Source organism: Bubalus bubalis, chromosome 4, assembly GCF_019923935.1.
Source record: "Bubalus bubalis isolate 160015118507 breed Murrah chromosome 4, NDDB_SH_1, whole genome shotgun sequence".
Classification (NCBI taxonomy): Eukaryota; Metazoa; Chordata; class Mammalia; order Artiodactyla; family Bovidae; genus Bubalus; species Bubalus bubalis.
The window spans coordinates 144,946,103-144,965,392 of record NC_059160.1 but is presented as its reverse complement, the minus strand read 5'-3'; the positions used below and the strand labels follow the sequence as shown (position 1 = coordinate 144,965,392).

At 48.8% G+C, this 19,290-nt stretch overlaps 1 protein-coding gene across 7 annotated transcripts in view; it reads right to left on the bottom strand.

Moving 5' to 3' along the window:
• TSPAN15 (tetraspanin 15) overlaps nucleotides 1–19,290 on the bottom strand; it is a 54,598-nt gene that overhangs the window by 30,827 nt on the left and 4,481 nt on the right. The window contains exon 2 of one of the 7 annotated variants that reach the window (XM_025284655.3): nucleotides 11,930–12,138. The exons of 4 other annotated variants lie outside the window; for them this stretch is intronic. In XM_025284655.3, coding sequence (XP_025140440.1) covers nucleotides 11,930–11,977 — 48 coding nt within the window. In that variant the 5' untranslated portion in view covers nucleotides 11,978–12,138. Of the gene's footprint in view, nucleotides 1–11,929; nucleotides 12,142–19,290 lie in introns of those variants that run through there. 2 more of the 7 variants (XM_025284656.3, XM_045165546.1) reach the window with 2 other exon arrangements.

Here is a 19,290-nt window from a genome sequence, read left to right as displayed (position 1 = left end):
TAACAAACAGCTGGGGAAAATATTCTGAAACAAGAGGCCTGGCAGTGTCTTCCTCCTGGGAAATGAGAGCAGGTCCATTGGAGCTGAGCCTGCACAGGAGTTTGACTTCACACTACTGGACGTTCCACCAACACAGGAACCAGCCGCCAGATCTACCGGAGGAATGAATCTGAGAAACGCTATTGCGTTAGATGCCTATAAACCCAAAGAAGAAGCTAATGATCCCGCTCCAGAGTACTCTGAGGCTTCAGGATAAAATGACTTACAGTCCTGAAAACTCACATTAAAAAGAGAATCGAGGTGCTCAGAAAGATAGGTGTCTTATGTTATCAAGACCTGAGGCAGGTAAACCTAATTCATTATGGTGAATAAGAGCAGATTTCCCAGAGGAACCTCCATTTAAAAATAATACTAACAAGATGACTTATCTGGTTAATCTGAAAACAGAAACAGCCAAGGGGCAAAGGAGAGCCAAGAACACATCACCTCTACCCAACATACACTTCTCCCTGGTTTTTCTTTTCCCTGTCCTCTCTGGATCCCCCTCCTCTCTACTGTCCACAGGTCAGCACCAGGAAAGTCAGACCCACCTCCCGGCGCTGTATTACCATGGCACCTGGGTGATAATCTCCCCAGGTCTCAGCCCAGGTACAGTGCCTCCTGCTGGGGTACACTCAGGAGTACATTCTGTGCCAAACCACTGCTGGTCCCCATTCCTTTGTCCTCTGTCCCACATGGCTCAGGCTCCTCGCTCATAGCGGCAGGCCGCTGGCAGGAGTGACTAAGATGGCCCAAGTCTCCCGTTTACTCAGACATTTTAAAAGCAGCCACAGGCTCACAGAAGTGACAAGTGGACTTTGTCCTCAACAATGGCCTCCAGTTCAGGTCCCAGAATCTACACCTGCCCACCAGGAACTGGGCCAGGAATTCCCCATTCTTCCCTGAGACAGCACAGGATTTACCCCTGGGGACCCAAAGGTCCCCCACTTCAAAGGCTTATGACTCCAAAGAGGTCAAAGGGAAAAAGAGGCAGCATCATACATTACAAGGAGCGCTGAGGGTTGGGGGAGGGTGATGAGAGGGGAGGCCTGAACTTTAATCCCAATTCTGTCACTAATTCCCATGTGACCTTGGGCAAGCCCCTTCCCCTCTCTGGGCCTCAATTTCCCTGCTCAAAAAGGGAGGTGTTTGGCCACAAGCCCTAGGATCCCTTCATTGCTCCAGGAAACCCATGCCCAGACAGCCCTCGCAAGAACCCCAGCCATCAGCAGACCATGGTGGTCCAAAGTCTTTTCTGCTACTGAGTCCTTCTCCATGGGTCCGCCCTTGCTTTCCCACCTGGCCAGGAGATGCCACACTTCTGCATGAGTAGGTCCTACAGGGAACAGAGATATCCTTCCCACTCCAGCCTGATCAAGGCGTACGACTCCGGCACTGCCTCCCACAGCAGCCACGGAAAGGAGACCAGCTGTTTTTGGAAATAACAGAAATGAGAGGGGCTAACACCTGTCCTCCAAAGTTCAGCTCAAAGACTCCTCCCCTGGGAAGCCTTCCTGGATCACTCCAGCCATAGAGATCTCTCTCCACTTATGATCACCTATGAAATCACCAATGGGAAGCCCTCATTGTACTGTTATTTCCAGTACTAACTATGCCCATTGAACAAATTATTCCAGCTATTTACTACCTACTGCATACAGGGCATGGTAGCAGGACCCAGCAACACACCTAGCACACCATCTTTGACTTCAACAACCTCACAGTCTGCATATATAATGCAAATGCATTAGTCCCAGAAGTCCACAGGAAGTTTAGCTTAGCTCCCAGACCATGTTATCCCCACAGAAGCCATATGAAAAGTGATTAGAGCTCAAGCCAGTTCACAATGGCCCAATGAACCACAGTGCCCCTGAAACAAGATACCATGCAAAAGTTCCCAGCACCCAGTAGGTGCTCAGTAAATGTTACTTCTGAGTGAAGATGAAGCACTGTTCTCACCCTGACATTTCAAGACTCAAATCAGATGCCAGAAACCATGCCCCCTTTAGAGGCACTTTTGTCCAAGGGTAAATCAGAAGAAAGGGAGCCCCAATTCTGAATTCCAAGGCATCACTCACTGATTCAATACATATTTTAGAAAGTGCCTAGTATGTACCAGGCACTGGACATTAAAAGGTAAGATCTAGTTTCTGCCCTCAAGAAGCTCAGTCTGGTAAGACATAGCTGTATACCAACAAATGCAACAGAAATGGGGAACACTGAGGGAGAGGTAACTGAGTGTGCAGAAGAGCTAGATAGGAGGAGACACTAAATCACGGGCAATACCAGTGAGATCAAGGAAGGTCTCCTGGGAGAGGTGAGTGTGAACTGAGTTCCATTTGATGAATGTAATGGACAAGCAAGAATTTCTGAAATGGATAAGGAATTTTAGATGCCCATGAAGGTGCCACGAGGAAAGCAGGTCAGCATAGTTAGAACCGAGAAGAGGCAGACAGGAGATGGAGGAAGAGCTCAGGAGTCAGACCACCATGGCAAAGTCTCTCAGCCTAAACCAAAAAGTTCATTCATTTCTTTGATCTCTCTTTACTGACAGGTTGTGTAGGCCAGTGATTCTCTAAGTTTTTGGTCTCAGGATTCATTTTTACTCTTAAAAACTTCTGAGGACCCTAGAGTTTCTGTTTTGGGGGATTATATCTATCGATCATTTACTATATAAGAAATTAAAAGACCTATTTTAAATATTTATTAACTAATTTAGAAATAACTGTAATAGATTTACATGTTAACATAAATAGCATATTTTTTGTTAAAAATTTTCCCAAAAAATTGCAAGAGGAAGGGTGGCATGCGCTTTACATTTTTGCAAATGTAAATATCTGGCTGATGAGAAGAGCTGGAAGATTCTTGAAGCTGCTCCTCACTCAATTTGCTGCCACATCACCATCATATGTCCTTGAAATTCCCCTGGGCAATCCTGACAGGATGACAGCAGGAAAGCAAATAGCATCCTAGTATTACCACGAAAATAATTTTGACTTCACAGATCCCCTGAAAAGGCTCCACCCACAAAGGATTCCTGGAGCACACTTTGGGAGCAGCTGTTAAGAACAGGGTGTGGAGGGCTTCCCTGGTGGTCCAGTGGTTAAGACTTCATCTTCCAATGCAGGGGGTGTGAGGGTGTGGGCTTGAGCCCTGGTTGAGGAGCTAAGATCCCATATGCCTCTTGGCCAAAAAAACCAAAACATAAGACAGAAGCAATACTGTAACAAATTTAATTAAGACTTTAAAAATGCTCCACATCAAGAAAAAAAAAAGGAGTGGAGTGCAGGATGGGGACTTGGGCCAGCTAGCAGTTAACCAACCAAACACAAAAGTCTCAGCTATGGGGGAGCTCATGTTCCAGTTGGGGAGAAATAAATAAATAAAAAAGTATATGGTATGTCTTGGTTATGAGGGCTATGAAGACAGAAACAGGAAAGGAGGCCAGGAAGGCTGATGGAGGGGGCTGGCATTTTCAATACCACAGCCAGGGGGAGTGATATTGGAGTGAAGACGTGAAGGGGTAGGGGGCTCTCTACCATCCACACGGATACACAGGTGAACATCCAGGCAGCTACCAAGACCTTGGAATGTGCCCATGTGTTCAGAGAATAGCTGCTTCAGCCCGATCGTGGGGACAGCGGAGGGGAGGAGGTGAGAGGGCAGGGGTGTGGGCTGCAGAGCAGGCGGAACCTTTGAAGCTATTGAGAGGACTCTGACTTTTGCTCTGAGTGGGCGAGAGGCACTCCAAGTTTGCAGAGGAGTGATCTGATCTGACTTTGATTTTTAAATGAGTTACTCTGAAACTGCTGTGCTGAGAACTGGGGGATGGAGATATGGAATCGGAATGGTCAGGAATCTACTGCGGCAACCTAGATGCTAGGTGATGGTGGCCTGGACCAGGACGGGCATGTGCAGGTAGCAAGGAGCAGGCAGACTGGACATATTCTGAAGGAAGATCACTGACATAATTTAAGCAGGGAGTCCCATGCTCAGATTTGCTTTCAAAAGTTATTTGGTAGACAGAATATTCACACAGCCTCAGGTGTCACCCACAGCTTAGGCATTCGTTATCACGGGGAAATGCATGCTTGCAATGGAGAGAGCTGGGGGTCCAGCCTGGCATGGAGAGCAGCTGAGTGGCCGAGCATCACACCTCCTATACCTCCCACACACTCTGTGCAGAACTCATACGGGAAATTTATATTGTTGTTTTTCAGTCACTAAGTCACGTTTGACTCTTTGTGACCCCAGGGATTGCAGCACACCAGGCTTCCCTGTCCTTCACTATCTCCCGAAGTTTCCTCAAACTCATGTCCATTGAGTCAGTGATGCCATCCAACCATCTCATTTTCTGTTCCTCCTTTCCCCTCCTGCCCTTAATCTTTCCCAGCATCAGGGTCTTTTCCAATGAGTCAGCTCTTCACATCAAGTGGCCAAAGTATTGGAGCTTCAGCTTCAGCATCAGTCCTTCCAAAGAGTATTCAGGGTTGATTTCCTTTAGGATTGACTGGTTTGATCTCCTTGCTACCCAGGGGACTCTCAAGAGTCTTCTCCAGCACCACAGTTCGAAATGTATGGCCTGAACCTAATTACCAGATCATAAAGTAAATCCAGAATGCTGATGTTCTACAGAACAAGGGCCTGGAGGCTTCAAAGGAATCAAAAGCAGTGAAGAGAGTCTAGGTTAGGGGAGATGAAAGAGACACATCACAGCCAAAACATGTGGACCTAGATTGGGTAAAATATTCACTACAAAAGACATTTGGTGAACAAGGAGGGAAATCTGGATATGGACGGCATAGATGGTCTATCTAATGGTAATTTGTTTTCAGATGGACAATGGCAGCATGTGGAAAAATGCCCCTTTTGGAAAGCTGCTTGCTGGGGTATGTAAAGCTGTGGTCACAAAAGCTGCAGTCAAAAAAAAAAAAACAACAACAAAAAAACAAGTATTGAGAGAGAAGGGGGAAGAAAGATAGGGAGAGAGAGATTAAAACAAGATGCTAATAATAACATACAGGTATTCTTTGAATTCCTCTTTCAAATTTTCTATGGGTTTCAATTTTTTTTTTCAAAGTTCATTTCCCTGTCACGGCTAATTAGATACTATTGATTTAGTGCTTTCCATCTTACACAGAGGGTTCTCCCACTCCACCCCAACCAGACCCCAAGCAGCCAAGCCACGGAACAAAGAGGCTCCACCCCACACATCCATACACGCTGGTTATCTGCAAACAGAGCATCTATGGGGTGTCCCTGCAGACTGCAGGCAGCCAGACCCGGGTCTCACAGCTCTTCAGAACACCGCCCCACAGCACCTGGCACAGGACCCAGCACGTGCCACTGTTGACTGGGGCGGGGGTGAAGGGATGGGACTCAGGGAGTCCGGTGTCTAGGCTCCAGCCACTGAGCAGTTCTCCTTCCAACAGGAAGAGGCAGGAAGAGGGCTCGTGCAGGCAGAGCTGGCAGATCCACATGGATATCCAGGCCTAGCAAGCCTCTCCCTCTCCACTTTCTTTCTTTTAAAAAAAATATTTATTTATTTGGCTGTACTGGGTCTTAGTTGTGGCACTCAGGATCGTCGATCTTCATTGCGTCGAGCAGGATCTTTAGGTGTGGCATTCAAACTCAATTGCAGCATGTGGGATCGAGTTTCCTGACCAGGGATTGAACCCAGGCTCCCTGCTTTGGGAACTCGGAGTCTTAGCTACCAGATCACCAGGGAGGCCCCTCCTTCTCCACTTTCTGAATTTCCCTAAGCCAGGCCCTAGTAGTTCTTGGTGGATTAGGCAAATGTGGGCAAGTAGCACATGATCATCTTCCCTGGGACTCCAGAATCTATATCATTCAGGGCCTCAGAGATCACCTCTTGTGTTTCAGATGCACTGGGACCTTTTTTGTCAAAATGAGATCCAATGTAATGCTAGATCCTGATTATTTTTTCTAATGCACTGTGAGAAACATCTTAAGGACAACTAGCGAAGTTTTCACATGGACTTGTTTTTTTATTAGGCATGATGATGGTGTTGTGGCCATATCCAAGGACATTTTTTTTAAAGGAGATGCATCCTGGATATCTGGGGTGAACTGTCTGCCACTTATTCTGACATTGCCACATGTGTAAAATCATTGATTCTGGCTAGTGGTCATGCAAGATAGATGGAGAAACAGTGGAAACCGTGTCAGACTTTGTTTTTTTGGGCTCCAAAATCATTGCAGATGGTGACTGCAGCCATGAAATTAAAAGACACTTACTCCTTGGAAGGAAAGTTATGACCAACCTAAATAGCATATTCATAAGCAGAGACATTACTTTGCCAACAAAGGTCCGTCTAGTCAAGGCTATGGTTTTTCCTGTGGTCATGTATGGATGTGAGAGTTGGACTGTGAAGAAAGCTGAGCTTTGAAGAATTGATGCTTTTGAACTGTGGTGTTGGAGAAGACTCTTGAGAGTCCCTTGGACTGCAAGGAGATCCAACCAGTCCATTCTGAAGGAGATCAGCCCTGGGATTTCTTTGGAAGGAATGATGCTAAAGCTGAAACTCCAGTACTTTGGCCACTTCATGCGAAGAGTTGACTCATTGGAAAAGACTCTGATGTTGGGAGGGATTGGCGGCAGGAGGAGAAGGGGATAACAGAGGATGAGATGGCTGGATGGCATCACTGACTCAATGGATATGAGTCTGGGTGAACTCTGGGGGTTGGTGATGGACAGGGAGGCCTGGAGTGCTGCAAGTCATGGGGTTGCAAAGTGTCAGACACGACTGAGCGACTGAACTGACTGAACTGAGTGGGCATATATCGGAGAAGGCAATGGCAACCCACTTCAGTACTCTTGCCTGGAAAGTCCCATGGATGGAGGAGCCTGGTGGGCTGCAGTCCATGGGGTTGGGAAGAGTCGGACACGACCGAGTGACTTCCCTTTCACTTTTCACTTTCCTGCATTGGAGAAGGAAATGGCAACCCACTCCAGTGTTCTTGCCTGGAGAATCCCAGCGACAGGGGAGCCTGGTGGGCTGCCGTCTATGGGGTCACACAGAGTCAGACACGACTGAAGAGACTTAGCAGCAGCAGCAGTTGGGCATATATGGCTTCCGTGTACCTCAGCTGGTAAAGAATCTGCCTGCAATGCAGAAGATCTGCGTTCAATCCCTGGGTCAGGAAGATCCCCTGGAGAAGGAAATGGCAACCTACTCCAGTATTCTTGCCTGGAGAATCTCACGGACAGAGGAGCCTGGCAGGTTGGTCCACGGGACCCCAAAGAGTCAGACACGACTGAGTGACTAAGCATAGCACAGCAAAGCAGGCATATGGGTATTCACTATCATTCTTTCACCTTTTTTATGTTTAAAAAATTTTTTTACAATAAAAATATTGAAGCGGCAAGCAAGGTCCAAGTTCCATTTCTTCTAAGAGAAGATCTGTTCACAGTCTGAGTCTCCCTTTGGCCTGGGAGGTCTCAGTGGCCACAGCCAGGGGCTGGCTCTACGAGGGCTCAGGGCCCGCAGCCTCCTCTGGCCTGGAATTAATGCCCTCACCAGATGTTCCACTAACTGCCAACCAGGACTAAATACTGGCTGTGATGGGAACCTGCCTATTACCCATCCAGCAAGAACACAGGAAAACAGCACCCGGGGCTGTGGGACATGCTCCTCCCTATGCTTGGGGGAAAAGCCTGGAGGAAGGGACAGAGAGGGTCCCTCGTCACCTTCCATTGCATCCTTCTCTGCTTTAAGGAAGTTAGGAACAGAGAAGATGCACATGGGAAACCAACAATACGAGGTCAGCCGGTGCCAGCCATGGGAGGAGGTAAAGGCCATGTGAACTGCGCTCCCTGAGGCTGGGCTGGTGGGACTGGCAAAGAGCATGTGCCAGCTGAGCCCACTTAGGAGCTGTGTGACCTTGGATAGACCACTTTCCTCTTGGAGAGTCAGCTGACTCTGCTGCTAAATAGGAATGATGTGTGTGTATGCACACGCTGTCACGTCTGACTCTTTGTGACCCCATGGACTGTAGCCCCCAGGCTCCTCTGTCCATGGGGATTCTTCAGACAAGAATACCGGAGTGCACTGCCAAGCCCTCCTCCAGGAGATCTTCCCAACCCAGGGATCAAACCCAGGTCTCCCGCATTACAGGTGGATTCTTTACCGTTTGAGCCACCAGGGAAGCCCAGGAATACTGGAATGGGTAGCTTATACAGGGGAACTTCCCCACCCAGGAATTGAACCAGGGTCTCCTGCCTTGCAGGCAGATTCTTTACCAGCTGAGCTACTAGGGAAGCCCTCTTTACCACTAGTGCCGCTCCAAAAGGAATGATAATACCTGTCTAATGGTCACTCAAAGGACTCAGCGAGAAGCGGAAGTTCCTTTGTCAAGTGCTGTAACACATAATGAGAATCCCCATTCTTTCTTTAAGGTTCAGCAGATACAAAGACTAGTAAGTGCCTACACCTGATTGGGAAATGCCACAATTTTTCTTTAAATTGACTGACTTTTCTTACTAAGATAAATACGGTCCTGACCTAACCTAATCTACATCTATGAAATCATAAATCTGAGGTACTAATTATTTTCTTTAATACACATTACACCTAATACACACGTATTAAATTTTAAAATGTCCCTCCAAGAAGCACCTAAAATCACTGTGGACCACCAGCACTAAGGAGATGGTGCTGTTCCAGTCCCCTTCTCTTATTTGGCAGATGGCATCTGAGGCCCAAAGAGAAGCAGTCACTCCCACAAGGTCACACAGCACATTAGCCTTCGGTCAGCAGCTGTGACCCAGGCCTCCAGACTCCCAAAGCCAGTGCTCTCTCCATGGCAAGCTGCCTTTTCTCATTGGGAACAAAGAGTTCTCACACCCTGGCACATCCTCTCCTAAAAGAAAAATTTTTTAAAACCTGTTTCTGAAGGACAGTGATGTTTCTGAAGTCTCCATTTCTCCCTTCCTGTAGCTCCAGAGAGCCTACAGCCTGAAGGGGACTGGCCCAGGTGCCCTGGGCCACTTCAGGGCTGCCCCTGCCCTTTCCACAGAGTGGGGCAGTCAACCCATCTCCCTGAGGAGCCCAGGGTCCCTCCCCAGAAAGTCAGCCCCCACTCCAGTGCCCTTTCTCCTCTAGCAGCACCTTCGGGAGAATCTGACAGCCCCTGTATGCCTGCATGCACGTGTGCAAGCTAAGTTGTTTCAGTTGTGTCTGACTCTGTGCGACCCTATGGACTGTAGCCCACCAGGCTTCTCTGTCCATGGCATTCTCCAGGCAAGAATACTGGAATGGATTGCCATGCCTCCTCCGGAGGATCTTCCCGACCCAGGGATCGAACCCACGTCTCTTACACTGGCAGGCAGGTTCTTTACTACTAGTGCCACTTGGGAAGCCCCCAAGTACCTCCTGTATGTCTAGGAAATGTTAAATGAGTGACTAAAGGATAGAACCAAAGAACAAACAACTCATCCCCAAACAGCCCACCTCCCTTAAAAGTGTTCTCCTCCTAAGGACAAATACCTGGGACAGGAAGGCATCGAGAAGTTTGCCAGAAGAGAGAGAGTAAGGCTTTGCATTTACTTGCAAGTTCCCTAACCTCTCTGAGCCTCTCTTTACCTCACTGTAGAATGGGGCAATAACCCTAAAACTGCTCTTAGGGTTGCTGGAGGATTAAAGGAAAGAATGTCTAGGAATCAATAGTCTAGCACATAGGAAGGGCTCATTCATTGTTAGCTTTTAAAAGACAAGAGTCTTCCCTGGCAATCCAGGGGTTAAGACTCCTCACTTCCACTGCAGGGGACACAGCTTCAATCCCTGGTCAGGGAACTTAAGATCCCACATGCCCAGTTAAAAGGTAAATTAATACTAGAAATGTAATTTGCTGCTAAGTCACTTCAGTCGTGTCCGACTCTGTGTGACCCCATAGACGGCAGCCCACGAGGCTCCCCCGTCCCTGGGATTCTCCAGGCAAGAACACTGGAGTGGGTTGCCATTTCCTTCTCCAATGCATGAAAGTGAAAAGTGAAAGGGAAGTTGCTCAGTCATGTCTGACTCTTTGCAACCCCATGGACTGCAGCCTAACAGGCTCCTCTGTTCATGGGATTTTCCAGGCAAGAGTACTGGAGTGGGTGGCCACTGCCTTCTCCAAGAAATGTAATTTAGTATATGATAAATATAATTAACACTACTGTATGTCATACGTGAAACTTTTTAAAGAGTAAGTCCTAAGCATTCTCATCACGAGGAAACATTTTTCTTTTTTATTTCTTTAATTTTATATCTATTGATATATAAGATGATGGTAACTAAAGTTACTGTGATAATCATTTCATGATTTAATTCAAACCACTATCAAATCATTATGTACACCTTAAACATATACAGTCCTGTTTGTCAATCATATCTCAATAAAGCTGGAATAAAAATTAAAAAGACAAAAGAGGAGGAAGCACAAGGCACAACAAGATTAGACAGAGGGCAGACAAGGGGGGTTTTCTAATTGCAAAGGGAAAGCTTAATTCTAAGTAAGGTGAGCACCAAAGGAGACTGCAGTGGAAAAGGAAGACAAAAACAGGGCCACTCCTGTCTCAGGACTGTGGGACCCTGAACAACTCCTGTCCTCCTCTTCTTTCTGCTCTGATGCTAAGCCTACCTCCTCTCCAGGATGGAAAGAGTCAAGTGGCTGCTTCCGCCCAGAACCCAAGTCTCCACTGCTGACTAAGCCTCCCCAAAAGCCTCCCCATCAGCAGGAGCCTCCTGGGAGCTGCTGGCCGGCTCCACCCCAATCACAGAACGTCTGCCGCTGTCCTGTGCACACTGCTAGGACGCAGTGAGTGCCAGCCTCTCAAGGGACAGGGACACGACTCGATCATCTGTCCCCCCACCCAGCATAGGGTCAGGCAAATAGAGCTCCCTCGTCAAAGGCTGAAGAGAACCAGGTCAGAGGCATGTACAGAGTTCCCGCTGCCTGAGTTCTTTCTAGCTCTGCAGAGAAGGCCAGTCTGTGGCAGGTCACACATCAGGCCTCTGCAGCAGGTGCAGCAGCAGGCCCGTTTACAGGGGAGGACACCAATAATGCCAGCGAGAGAGGAAGTCACTGGGGTGAAATCACTAAGCAGTTCCCATTGTCCCCTCTGAATGGAGGTATTCGAACCAGAGGCACTTTCTGTGTGGTCTGGTCTCAGTTCCCTCTGCTCCGGAAGGAAGATGTTGCTACACCAGATGCTCTCCATGGCCCTTCGAAGTTCGCCCAACTGGAACTCCACCACATCCTAAACGCCCCAAGGGATGGGTGACACTCCTGTTCTGAGAGGTTGTACGGGAACAGCAGGTGTTTCACAGCCCCACTCGGCAAGCAACTTAGATTTAACTATTTTCAGAATCAGAAGCCCTTCCTGAGAGCTAACTTGTACTCCCTTCCCATGCTTTAACCTCTTTCTATCAGGCTTTCCTCGCAGAGGAAAAACCCTTGAGAAATCAGTTGTAGAGCACAGCCTTCGATCTGCGTGGGCAGAGGCTGGAAAGGGGCGGGGCCTGCGTGGAGCCGGGCCGCTTGAGGGGCGGGGCTTCGTGAGGAGCGGGGGCCCAGGGGGGTGGGGCTATGGGCCTTCCACCTGGCCAGCCAGGCTCCTCCCCCCGCCCCACCCCTTCTCCGCATTCAGCACCTGCAGAAGGGAAAGGAATTTTCAAGCCCTTACTCAACTGGACCCCTCCCTAGCCAGACAACCCTGCGAAGCAGAAAGGGCTTGCACTGGTTCTCTGGGCTGCCACAGCAAATTACCACAAAGGGCTTAGAACAACAGAAACGCATTCTCTCAAAATTCTGGAGGCCAGAAGCCCGAAACCAAGGTGCGGCAGGGCCATGCCTCCTCCAGAGGGTCCAGGGGAATATCCTCTCTCACCTCTTCCAGCTTCTGTGGGTGACTCCAGGCATTCCTTGGCCTCTGCATTCACACGGCTTTCCCTTCGGCGTGTCTGTCTTCTCTTCTGCCTCAAAGCTCCCTCTGCCTTTCTCTTACAAGGATGCTTGTCATTTCAGTTTAAGCCACGTTCAGTCAATCCAGGGTGACTTCATCACAAGATTCTGAGCCCAATTATATCTGCAAAGATCCTTTTCCCAAATAAGGCCACATTCACAAGTTCTGCGACATGAACATATCTTTTATGTTGTTGTTGGGGGTAGGGGGGAGGGAACCATTCAACCCACTACAGAGCTCATGGTCAGAGTCAGAAGTCAAGTCCTCATCCTTCCACTAACTGGGCCATTACAGTGACCCCAAGCAGGTTCATCACAGCCATCTGAAACTCTGCTTCCCCTCCTTGCCACACCTCCCCTGTAGGGTCATTACTTTAGGTCACTGATACTCAGCAGATCACAGTCAGCCTTCCAACACAATGCCGACAGATCAGCTGTTCTCAAACTGGAAACATAATTGAAGGGGAGAAATGATCACAGTTCACCCTCTAAGTGCATGAATCCCTGACTCAAGAAACTTCAAGTCTGGTTCTATAGAAACATCTTCAAGTTACAAAGTTAACTACAGAGAAGCATTGCCTTTAAAGTAGATAAAGGGATGTTGTAAAGATAACAAAAGGAAAACAGAATTCTAGAACTATGAATACCCACCCACAACCAGATACATCTAGATCCCCAGAGAAGCCCAGCCTCCACACAGTCACCCACATGCCAAGGCTGGTGGTCTCTACAAACCTCCACCAGCCCCAACTGGGTGCTGCCAACACCCCCCACCCCGACAACTTGTCCATGCCTGCCTAGCATGCTCCCTCCACTTCCAGGACAGCTCCCTCCCAGTGAGCTTCCCCCAAACAGGCACACCGACTTCCCCAGCCCACAGACACTGTCCAGATGGTCAGCGAGGTTGGGAAAATGTTCAGCAAGTCAGTCAGGATTCAGCTAGTGAGAAAGTCAGCTTGGAAACCAGGCCACTCCACCAGAATCCCCTCACAGACACTACCATGAGCTGCAGATTTTACTCCAGCGGCTCCTTAGAATTGTCTGGGGAAGTTTAAAAATTATAGGTGCCTGGGCCCCAACCCAGACCCATGGAATCAGCTGTGAAGATGGATCTTAGACACATGTACTTGTGAAATCCGCGAGATGGAGGCCTCACAGATCCAATGGCCTAAAAGGTCCTGTTTTTTGACCTCAGGAAGTGACCCAGTCTCTAAATTCGTGCCAGCCTCGGAAGCCAGCACCCCACTCCACTCCAGCCAGGTACTTGGTCCCGGTCTGTGATGGGGCAGGCTGGAGGCTGCCCTCTGCCCACCACCAAGCACAATGCGCCCTTCTCTGGGCCCAGTGCCCACCTCTCAGTGGATGCACAGGAACTGACCGCAGCCCCCTGCACTGAACCCAATACAGCCCATCTTCTGGTAGGGATGGCAAACAGCACAGGGAGCCCTGTGATTTGTCCAAGGCCACCCGCCACATCTGGGAGGGGCTTTCCCACAGGAAGGGGAGGGCTCTGAGAATGACCAGGCCAAGGCTGTCCTCCTTCTACCCTCTGGGCAAATATTTACTTCCCTGCAGACTAGGATGCAAATATCTCCATTAGTGAGAAAGTCTCCTTTGGAAAGAATTAAACAAAACACAACAGGTACAATTTTCACAGTGAAACAGCTCTGGTCTCAGGGTTGGAGGCAAACAGTGGGTTGTGTCAGTCATGTCTCCCTCCCTAGGCCTCAGTCCCCTCAGCTGTAAAAGGGGAAGAGTGTCCAGCTTACAGGGTTGTTCTGAGAACCCAGAGAAGTGAAGTGCAAGTTCAGTGATCTAAGTGCAAAGTGTAGGCTCCTCCCACCCTCCAGCCTCTCTGCCAACACCCAGTAAGCTGCCACCTAGCTCCCACCCAGTGATGCCACTTCTCCCAGCATCCACGCTGATGCTTATTACACAAGACACCCTGCTAAGAGCTCTGGAGGCATTGCCCACCCAAGCCTGGTTCTGTTCAAGGTACAAGGGTTACCTCATTTCCACAGACAAGAAACTGAGGCACAGAGTTGCTCGTGACTTGTCCACAGTCACTCAGTCATTCAGACCTGCTCCCCACCCATCAAACAAGAAGCGCACATTCTCCTAACGAGTTGCCTAGAGCTGGGCCTCCAGGCCTAGTTCCCCCAGGGGGTGTTTCTGACCTCAACAACCAGGCCCAAGAAGCATCCAATTCTGCAGTGACCCACCCTCCCCTCCTGAAACTCATCTCCACTCCTTTCAGCCTGGCCTCTGCACCCCTCCAGCCCAGATCCCACCTCCTGGAAGTCTCCCCAGGGCTCCTCTGCCGTCACAGCCAGACAGTAAGGCAGAAAACCACACACCATCTCCAGCTGGCCACTGCTGCCTGATTTCAGTTTCCATCTCCCTCGTGGGCTGACCTCTTCATCTTCTCTTCTAATCTGCTCCTTGGTCTCTCCTCCTCTTGGCCTAGGCAAGAAGGCCCAGCCTGGAGCTGAACAGTGCCCCTGTTGACATCATCTGTCTGACATTCTCTGGCAAGGGCAGACCCTGCCTCTAGGCTCCCAGAAGTGCTTCTCCCATCCCCTCTTCTCCCATCTGGGTGTTCTCAGCACCTTCTAGTTAGGCTAGACTCACATGCTCAGCATATGGTGCAGAGCCTCTACTGGTACACCATTAAAGCCAGGGTAGGAAGGACCCAGCTCCTAGAAGAAGCCACACGTTCTCCCAAGGGGTCAGACTTTTCTACCCAAGGGCAAAGCCACAGCCATCTGCTCTAAGCAGGCAGAGCATCCCCAGCAGAAAGTAACCTCCACTGATAAGACAAGTTCCAGAATTATCACATCTAATGTCCCAGTTCCCTTGAGCTCTGTAAGGCTCCCCAGGTAAGTCTCCATCCCTCCGTGGACCAGGCCTATAGTGAGCTGGGAGCTTCCGCATCTCTCATCTTGCAGGATCCTCCCCACAGTATCCATAGATGAGTCATCTAGCAGGCTCAGGAGTCCGCTCTTTACCCAGAGTCACAGCAGAACCAGCACTTGATCCATGTCTCCAGATGGTACTGCCATGAAGTCCTGACAATGAAACCTCCCCCCTAGGTCACTCAGACCCCAGACTCCTCATATGACCAGACTCCCACCAGTCTCTCCTCCCATAATTTGGTCCTCTCAGGCTTCCTCATATGCTGCAACCATACTTGCCTACCTCAGGGCCTGTGCACTTACTGTCCTCTCCATCTGAGATATTCTCTGCAGGCCTTTGTGTGGCTGGCTCCTTCTCAGTCTTTGCATGCGTGTTCAGTTGCTCAGTCGTGTCCGATTCTTTGCGACCCTATGGACTGTAGCCCGCCAGGCTCCTCCGTTCATGGGATTTTCCAGGTAAGAATACTGGAGTGGGCTGCCATTTTTTCCTGCAGGGGATCTTCCCAACTCATGGATCAAACCCATGTCTTCTGCATCTCCAGCACTGGCAGGCTGATTCTTTACCACTGAACCACCTGGGAAGCCTCTCAGTCTTTGAGCCCCTCATAAAGTCTTTCCTTGACCACTCCATTTAAAGCAGGAAATTTCACCTTTCCCCACTTCCTCCCTAATTTGCTCCTTAACACCTATCACAGCTATGTGTATTTAGTGGTCTGTCTTCCAGACAAGTCTGTCTTGTTCACGGTTGTTTCCTGGTTAACTATCACTGTGCCTGGTATACACAGTAGGCATTAAATAACTATTTTGTTGACTGAATAAGCACACAAATGGTCCCCACCCTGGAGGGAATGGTGTGTCAAGACTGGACTCTCCTGCCTTCCATGAAGATGTCGATTTCAACCCACTCACATCCAGAGGTGCTCTCTGGGAAAGGTCTGTCTTTTCAATCCCCCATGCCCAGGCTTACCCAGAAGACATCTTTCCCCTGTATTTGGAGCCAGCTGCTCCAGAAATTTCATTATCAGTCCCTAGTCTGGTTGACTCTGAGTCCTACCCCAGGTCGGCATTGTGAGCCACCCAGAGAGAAGAGGCACTGGGCAGGGGGAAGGAGAAGGGCAGGCTGTTACTCCTGCTTCTCAAGAACAACCAACCGAAGGTAGCAGTGAGGTCCCAACCCAGTCCTGCAGCATAAACAACCCCTCTCTTACAGGAAAAGGTGGGTTTACCCACAGAAGCACAAAGAAACTTTCTTGGGGCTGAACTTGCTCATCTGGAAAATGAGGGCATTAGAAAATTCTCCAAACTCCTTCAGGGGCTGCCTTCTGGATTCTCTGAATTGTAAAGGTCCTGTGGCCCGGCTAGGGGAGGGGAGGGACCTCCCTGGGCCTGAGGCCTGAGCCCAGCCCCAGGCCATCTCTGGGCCCATGAGGCACGGTGACCACCTTCACTATGAAGGCTGCCTCACTTTCTGCTTAAGTTTCACTATTTTCTCTTTGAAATGCTTGCCTAGAACAAAAAGGAAATAGAACTTCCCAATCAAACACAGTAAAAAAAAAATATATATATATATATATCTACATGTATGTATAAGGAAGGGGCTTCCCAAGTGGTGTTAGTGGTAAAGAACCTGACTGCCAATGCAGGAGATATAAGAGACGGGGGTTCGATCCCTGGGTTGGGAAGATCCCCTGGAGGAGGGCATGGCAACCCACTCCACTATTCTTGCCTGGAGAATCCCATGGACGGAGGAGTCTGGCAGGCTACAGTCCATGGGGTTGCAAAGAGTCAGACACAACTGAAGTCACTTAGCACGCACGCCCAAATGTGTAATGAGATGTCCAAATGAGTATTTACCCCAATAATGGTTCTTTTGGTGATAGAATCGAAAGTGACTTTTATTTTCATCTCTGTGCTTACCTGAATTGCTTGGAATTCTTTTTCAACTATGTGCCACATATTATTTTTGCACAAACAAAGCTCTTTTTAAAACTTAAAAATTCCTGCTGTGCTCAAGAGGGAGGCCAGGTACCTAGCTCCTTCCAGAAATGCTGTTGTCCACTCATACCTGGAACCCTGACAAGTGGAGGGACCATCGGGGGATGGGGAAGGGGGATACCATTGCTGGTAAAGGTCACGGTGACCCCATGAAGAAACTGAAGTCGGGGGCTAAGTCCTGGTCTGGGTCTGTCATTAACTTGCTGTGGGGTTTCCAATCTTTGCTTCTCCTCTCCAGGTCTGTTTCCTTCTCAGTAAAATGAAAAGTTCACACTAGAGGTGGCTTCAAGGGCCCTTCTAATTCTCAGTCTATGGCTCTTGAGCACCAAGAAGAATAGAAAGGAAGGCAGGGAAAGAATGGCTAACTCTTAAGTAGCTGGTGTAGTGTTTATCATGTGGCAGGCATTGCTTTAAGCCCTTCCGATAATTAATCCATTTAAGGGTCTCAGGACTCTCAGGTAGGTTCTGGTATCACCCGTTTTTCAGATAAGATGACTGAGGCAGATGGAAGTTAATGCCTATGTCACTCAACCTGTAAGTGTCAGAGTCCAGATTTGAACCCAGATAGCTTGGTACAGAGTCCACACTCTTAACCATTAAACTTTGGGTAACAAGAACTATGGTAATGAGGCCCATCCTTGAAGGGACAAGAAAGACTTAATATTGCCTCCGGCATTTATAACCTCCACCACCTATCCACATCCACTTCCTTCCCGATTATCGACACCGCTCAGCCCTGACACCCTTACCCAACCGAAAACCCTACCTCATGTAAGGGGATAGGCTTGGTGCTTTTTGGACAGCCAGTGTCTCCATGATCAGTCCAGCCCACTTTGCAAATTCAAAGCATCAGCAAACTTGACCACCGCTGGCTACACACCCAGTTTGGCCTCTGATCCGGGCGCCCATATCTCCAATCTCTGCTTCCAAGGTACAGGTCGGGACTCAGCCATCCCATGCAACAAGCCTTTCCTGAGCACCTACTGTGTACCCGGCCCTGAGACCCGTATCTGGAAGAGGATATGAAAGAGCTACTCCCCTGACCTCCAGGAGCCCACAGTCCAGCGAGGAAAAAGTCATGTAAACGGATCTCTAGGATACCCTGTGGTCGGTGCTATAATTAGAGGCGTGTCCCCAGTGGGCTGAGGGCACATGTGTCAGAATGATTCACCCGTGCAGTGGGAAGAGGAGGCTCCAAGAGGCTGTGGATGAGCTCACTTCTCACTGAACTGGAAACGAGGACACCTGCAGGCTAGTGCCAGCTGTGCCGAGTGACCTCGAGACATGCCCTGTCTGAGCCCCGGGGTCACCCTCTAAAACAATGAAAGGGCCCCCAGGCGTGGCAACAGAGATCTCGTAAGTGGTTCAAGGTCATGGTCATATTGACTCACAGATTAAGAGAAGTTTTCATTGCTCATTTCCCTTCTGATCCTTCCAATCTCGTCAAGGAGCAAATCTCGGCTTCGGTGTCAGTTTGTCTTTACACTTCTCAAAACATCTGCCAACCTGCCTTTGGGACAACCCAGCCAAGCCTCAGGTTCGCAGCCTCCAGCATACACAGTATCTAGCTAGGATTTAATACAGTTATTTTGTTCCCTGCACTGTATTTACTGCCACTGTTACCAGCTATTTTCGATGAGGAATTTTGGTTCCCAGTTGTGTGTGTGTGTGCTCAGTCGTATCTGACTCTTGTGACCCCATGGATTGTAGCCCGTCAGGTTCCTCCTTCCATTGACTTTTCCAGGCAAGAATACTGGGGTGGGTTGCCATGTAGACCGCCAAGGGATCTTCCTGACTCAGGGCTCAAACCCAAGTCTCTTGTTTCTCCCTCATTGGCAGGCGGATTTTTTACCACTGCACCATTTAGGAAGCCTTCCCCGTTGGAAGTGGTGATATAAAGCCTCCTTTTAAAAATAAATTTAAGGTTAGGGAATTCCCTGGCAGTCCAGTGGTTAGAACTCCACGCTTTCACTGCCAAGGGCACGAGTTCAGTCCGTGGTTGGGGTACTAAGATCCTGCAAGTCACACGGGAAATAAATTTAAGTTTAAAAAGTGAATCAGTTTAAAGTAATAGAATATTACACATAAATAATTTATAATACTTATAGCTTCTAGTATGGCTGTTTTAACAACATTAATCAAAAGTTTTAATGCACGTACAAAAACAGGCAAAGCTGTTCTGTGTTATTAGACATCCCAATAGTGATTACTACTGGTGAGGGGTGGTAGCAACTGGCAGTGGACACACGGTGGGTTTCTGGTTCTGCTGACAGTTCTGTTGGTTGACCTGGGGGCTGATTATACAGTGATGTTCGCTTTGTAAAAATTCACTAAGTTGTATACACTTAAGATGAGTGCACTCCCATATGCATATTAT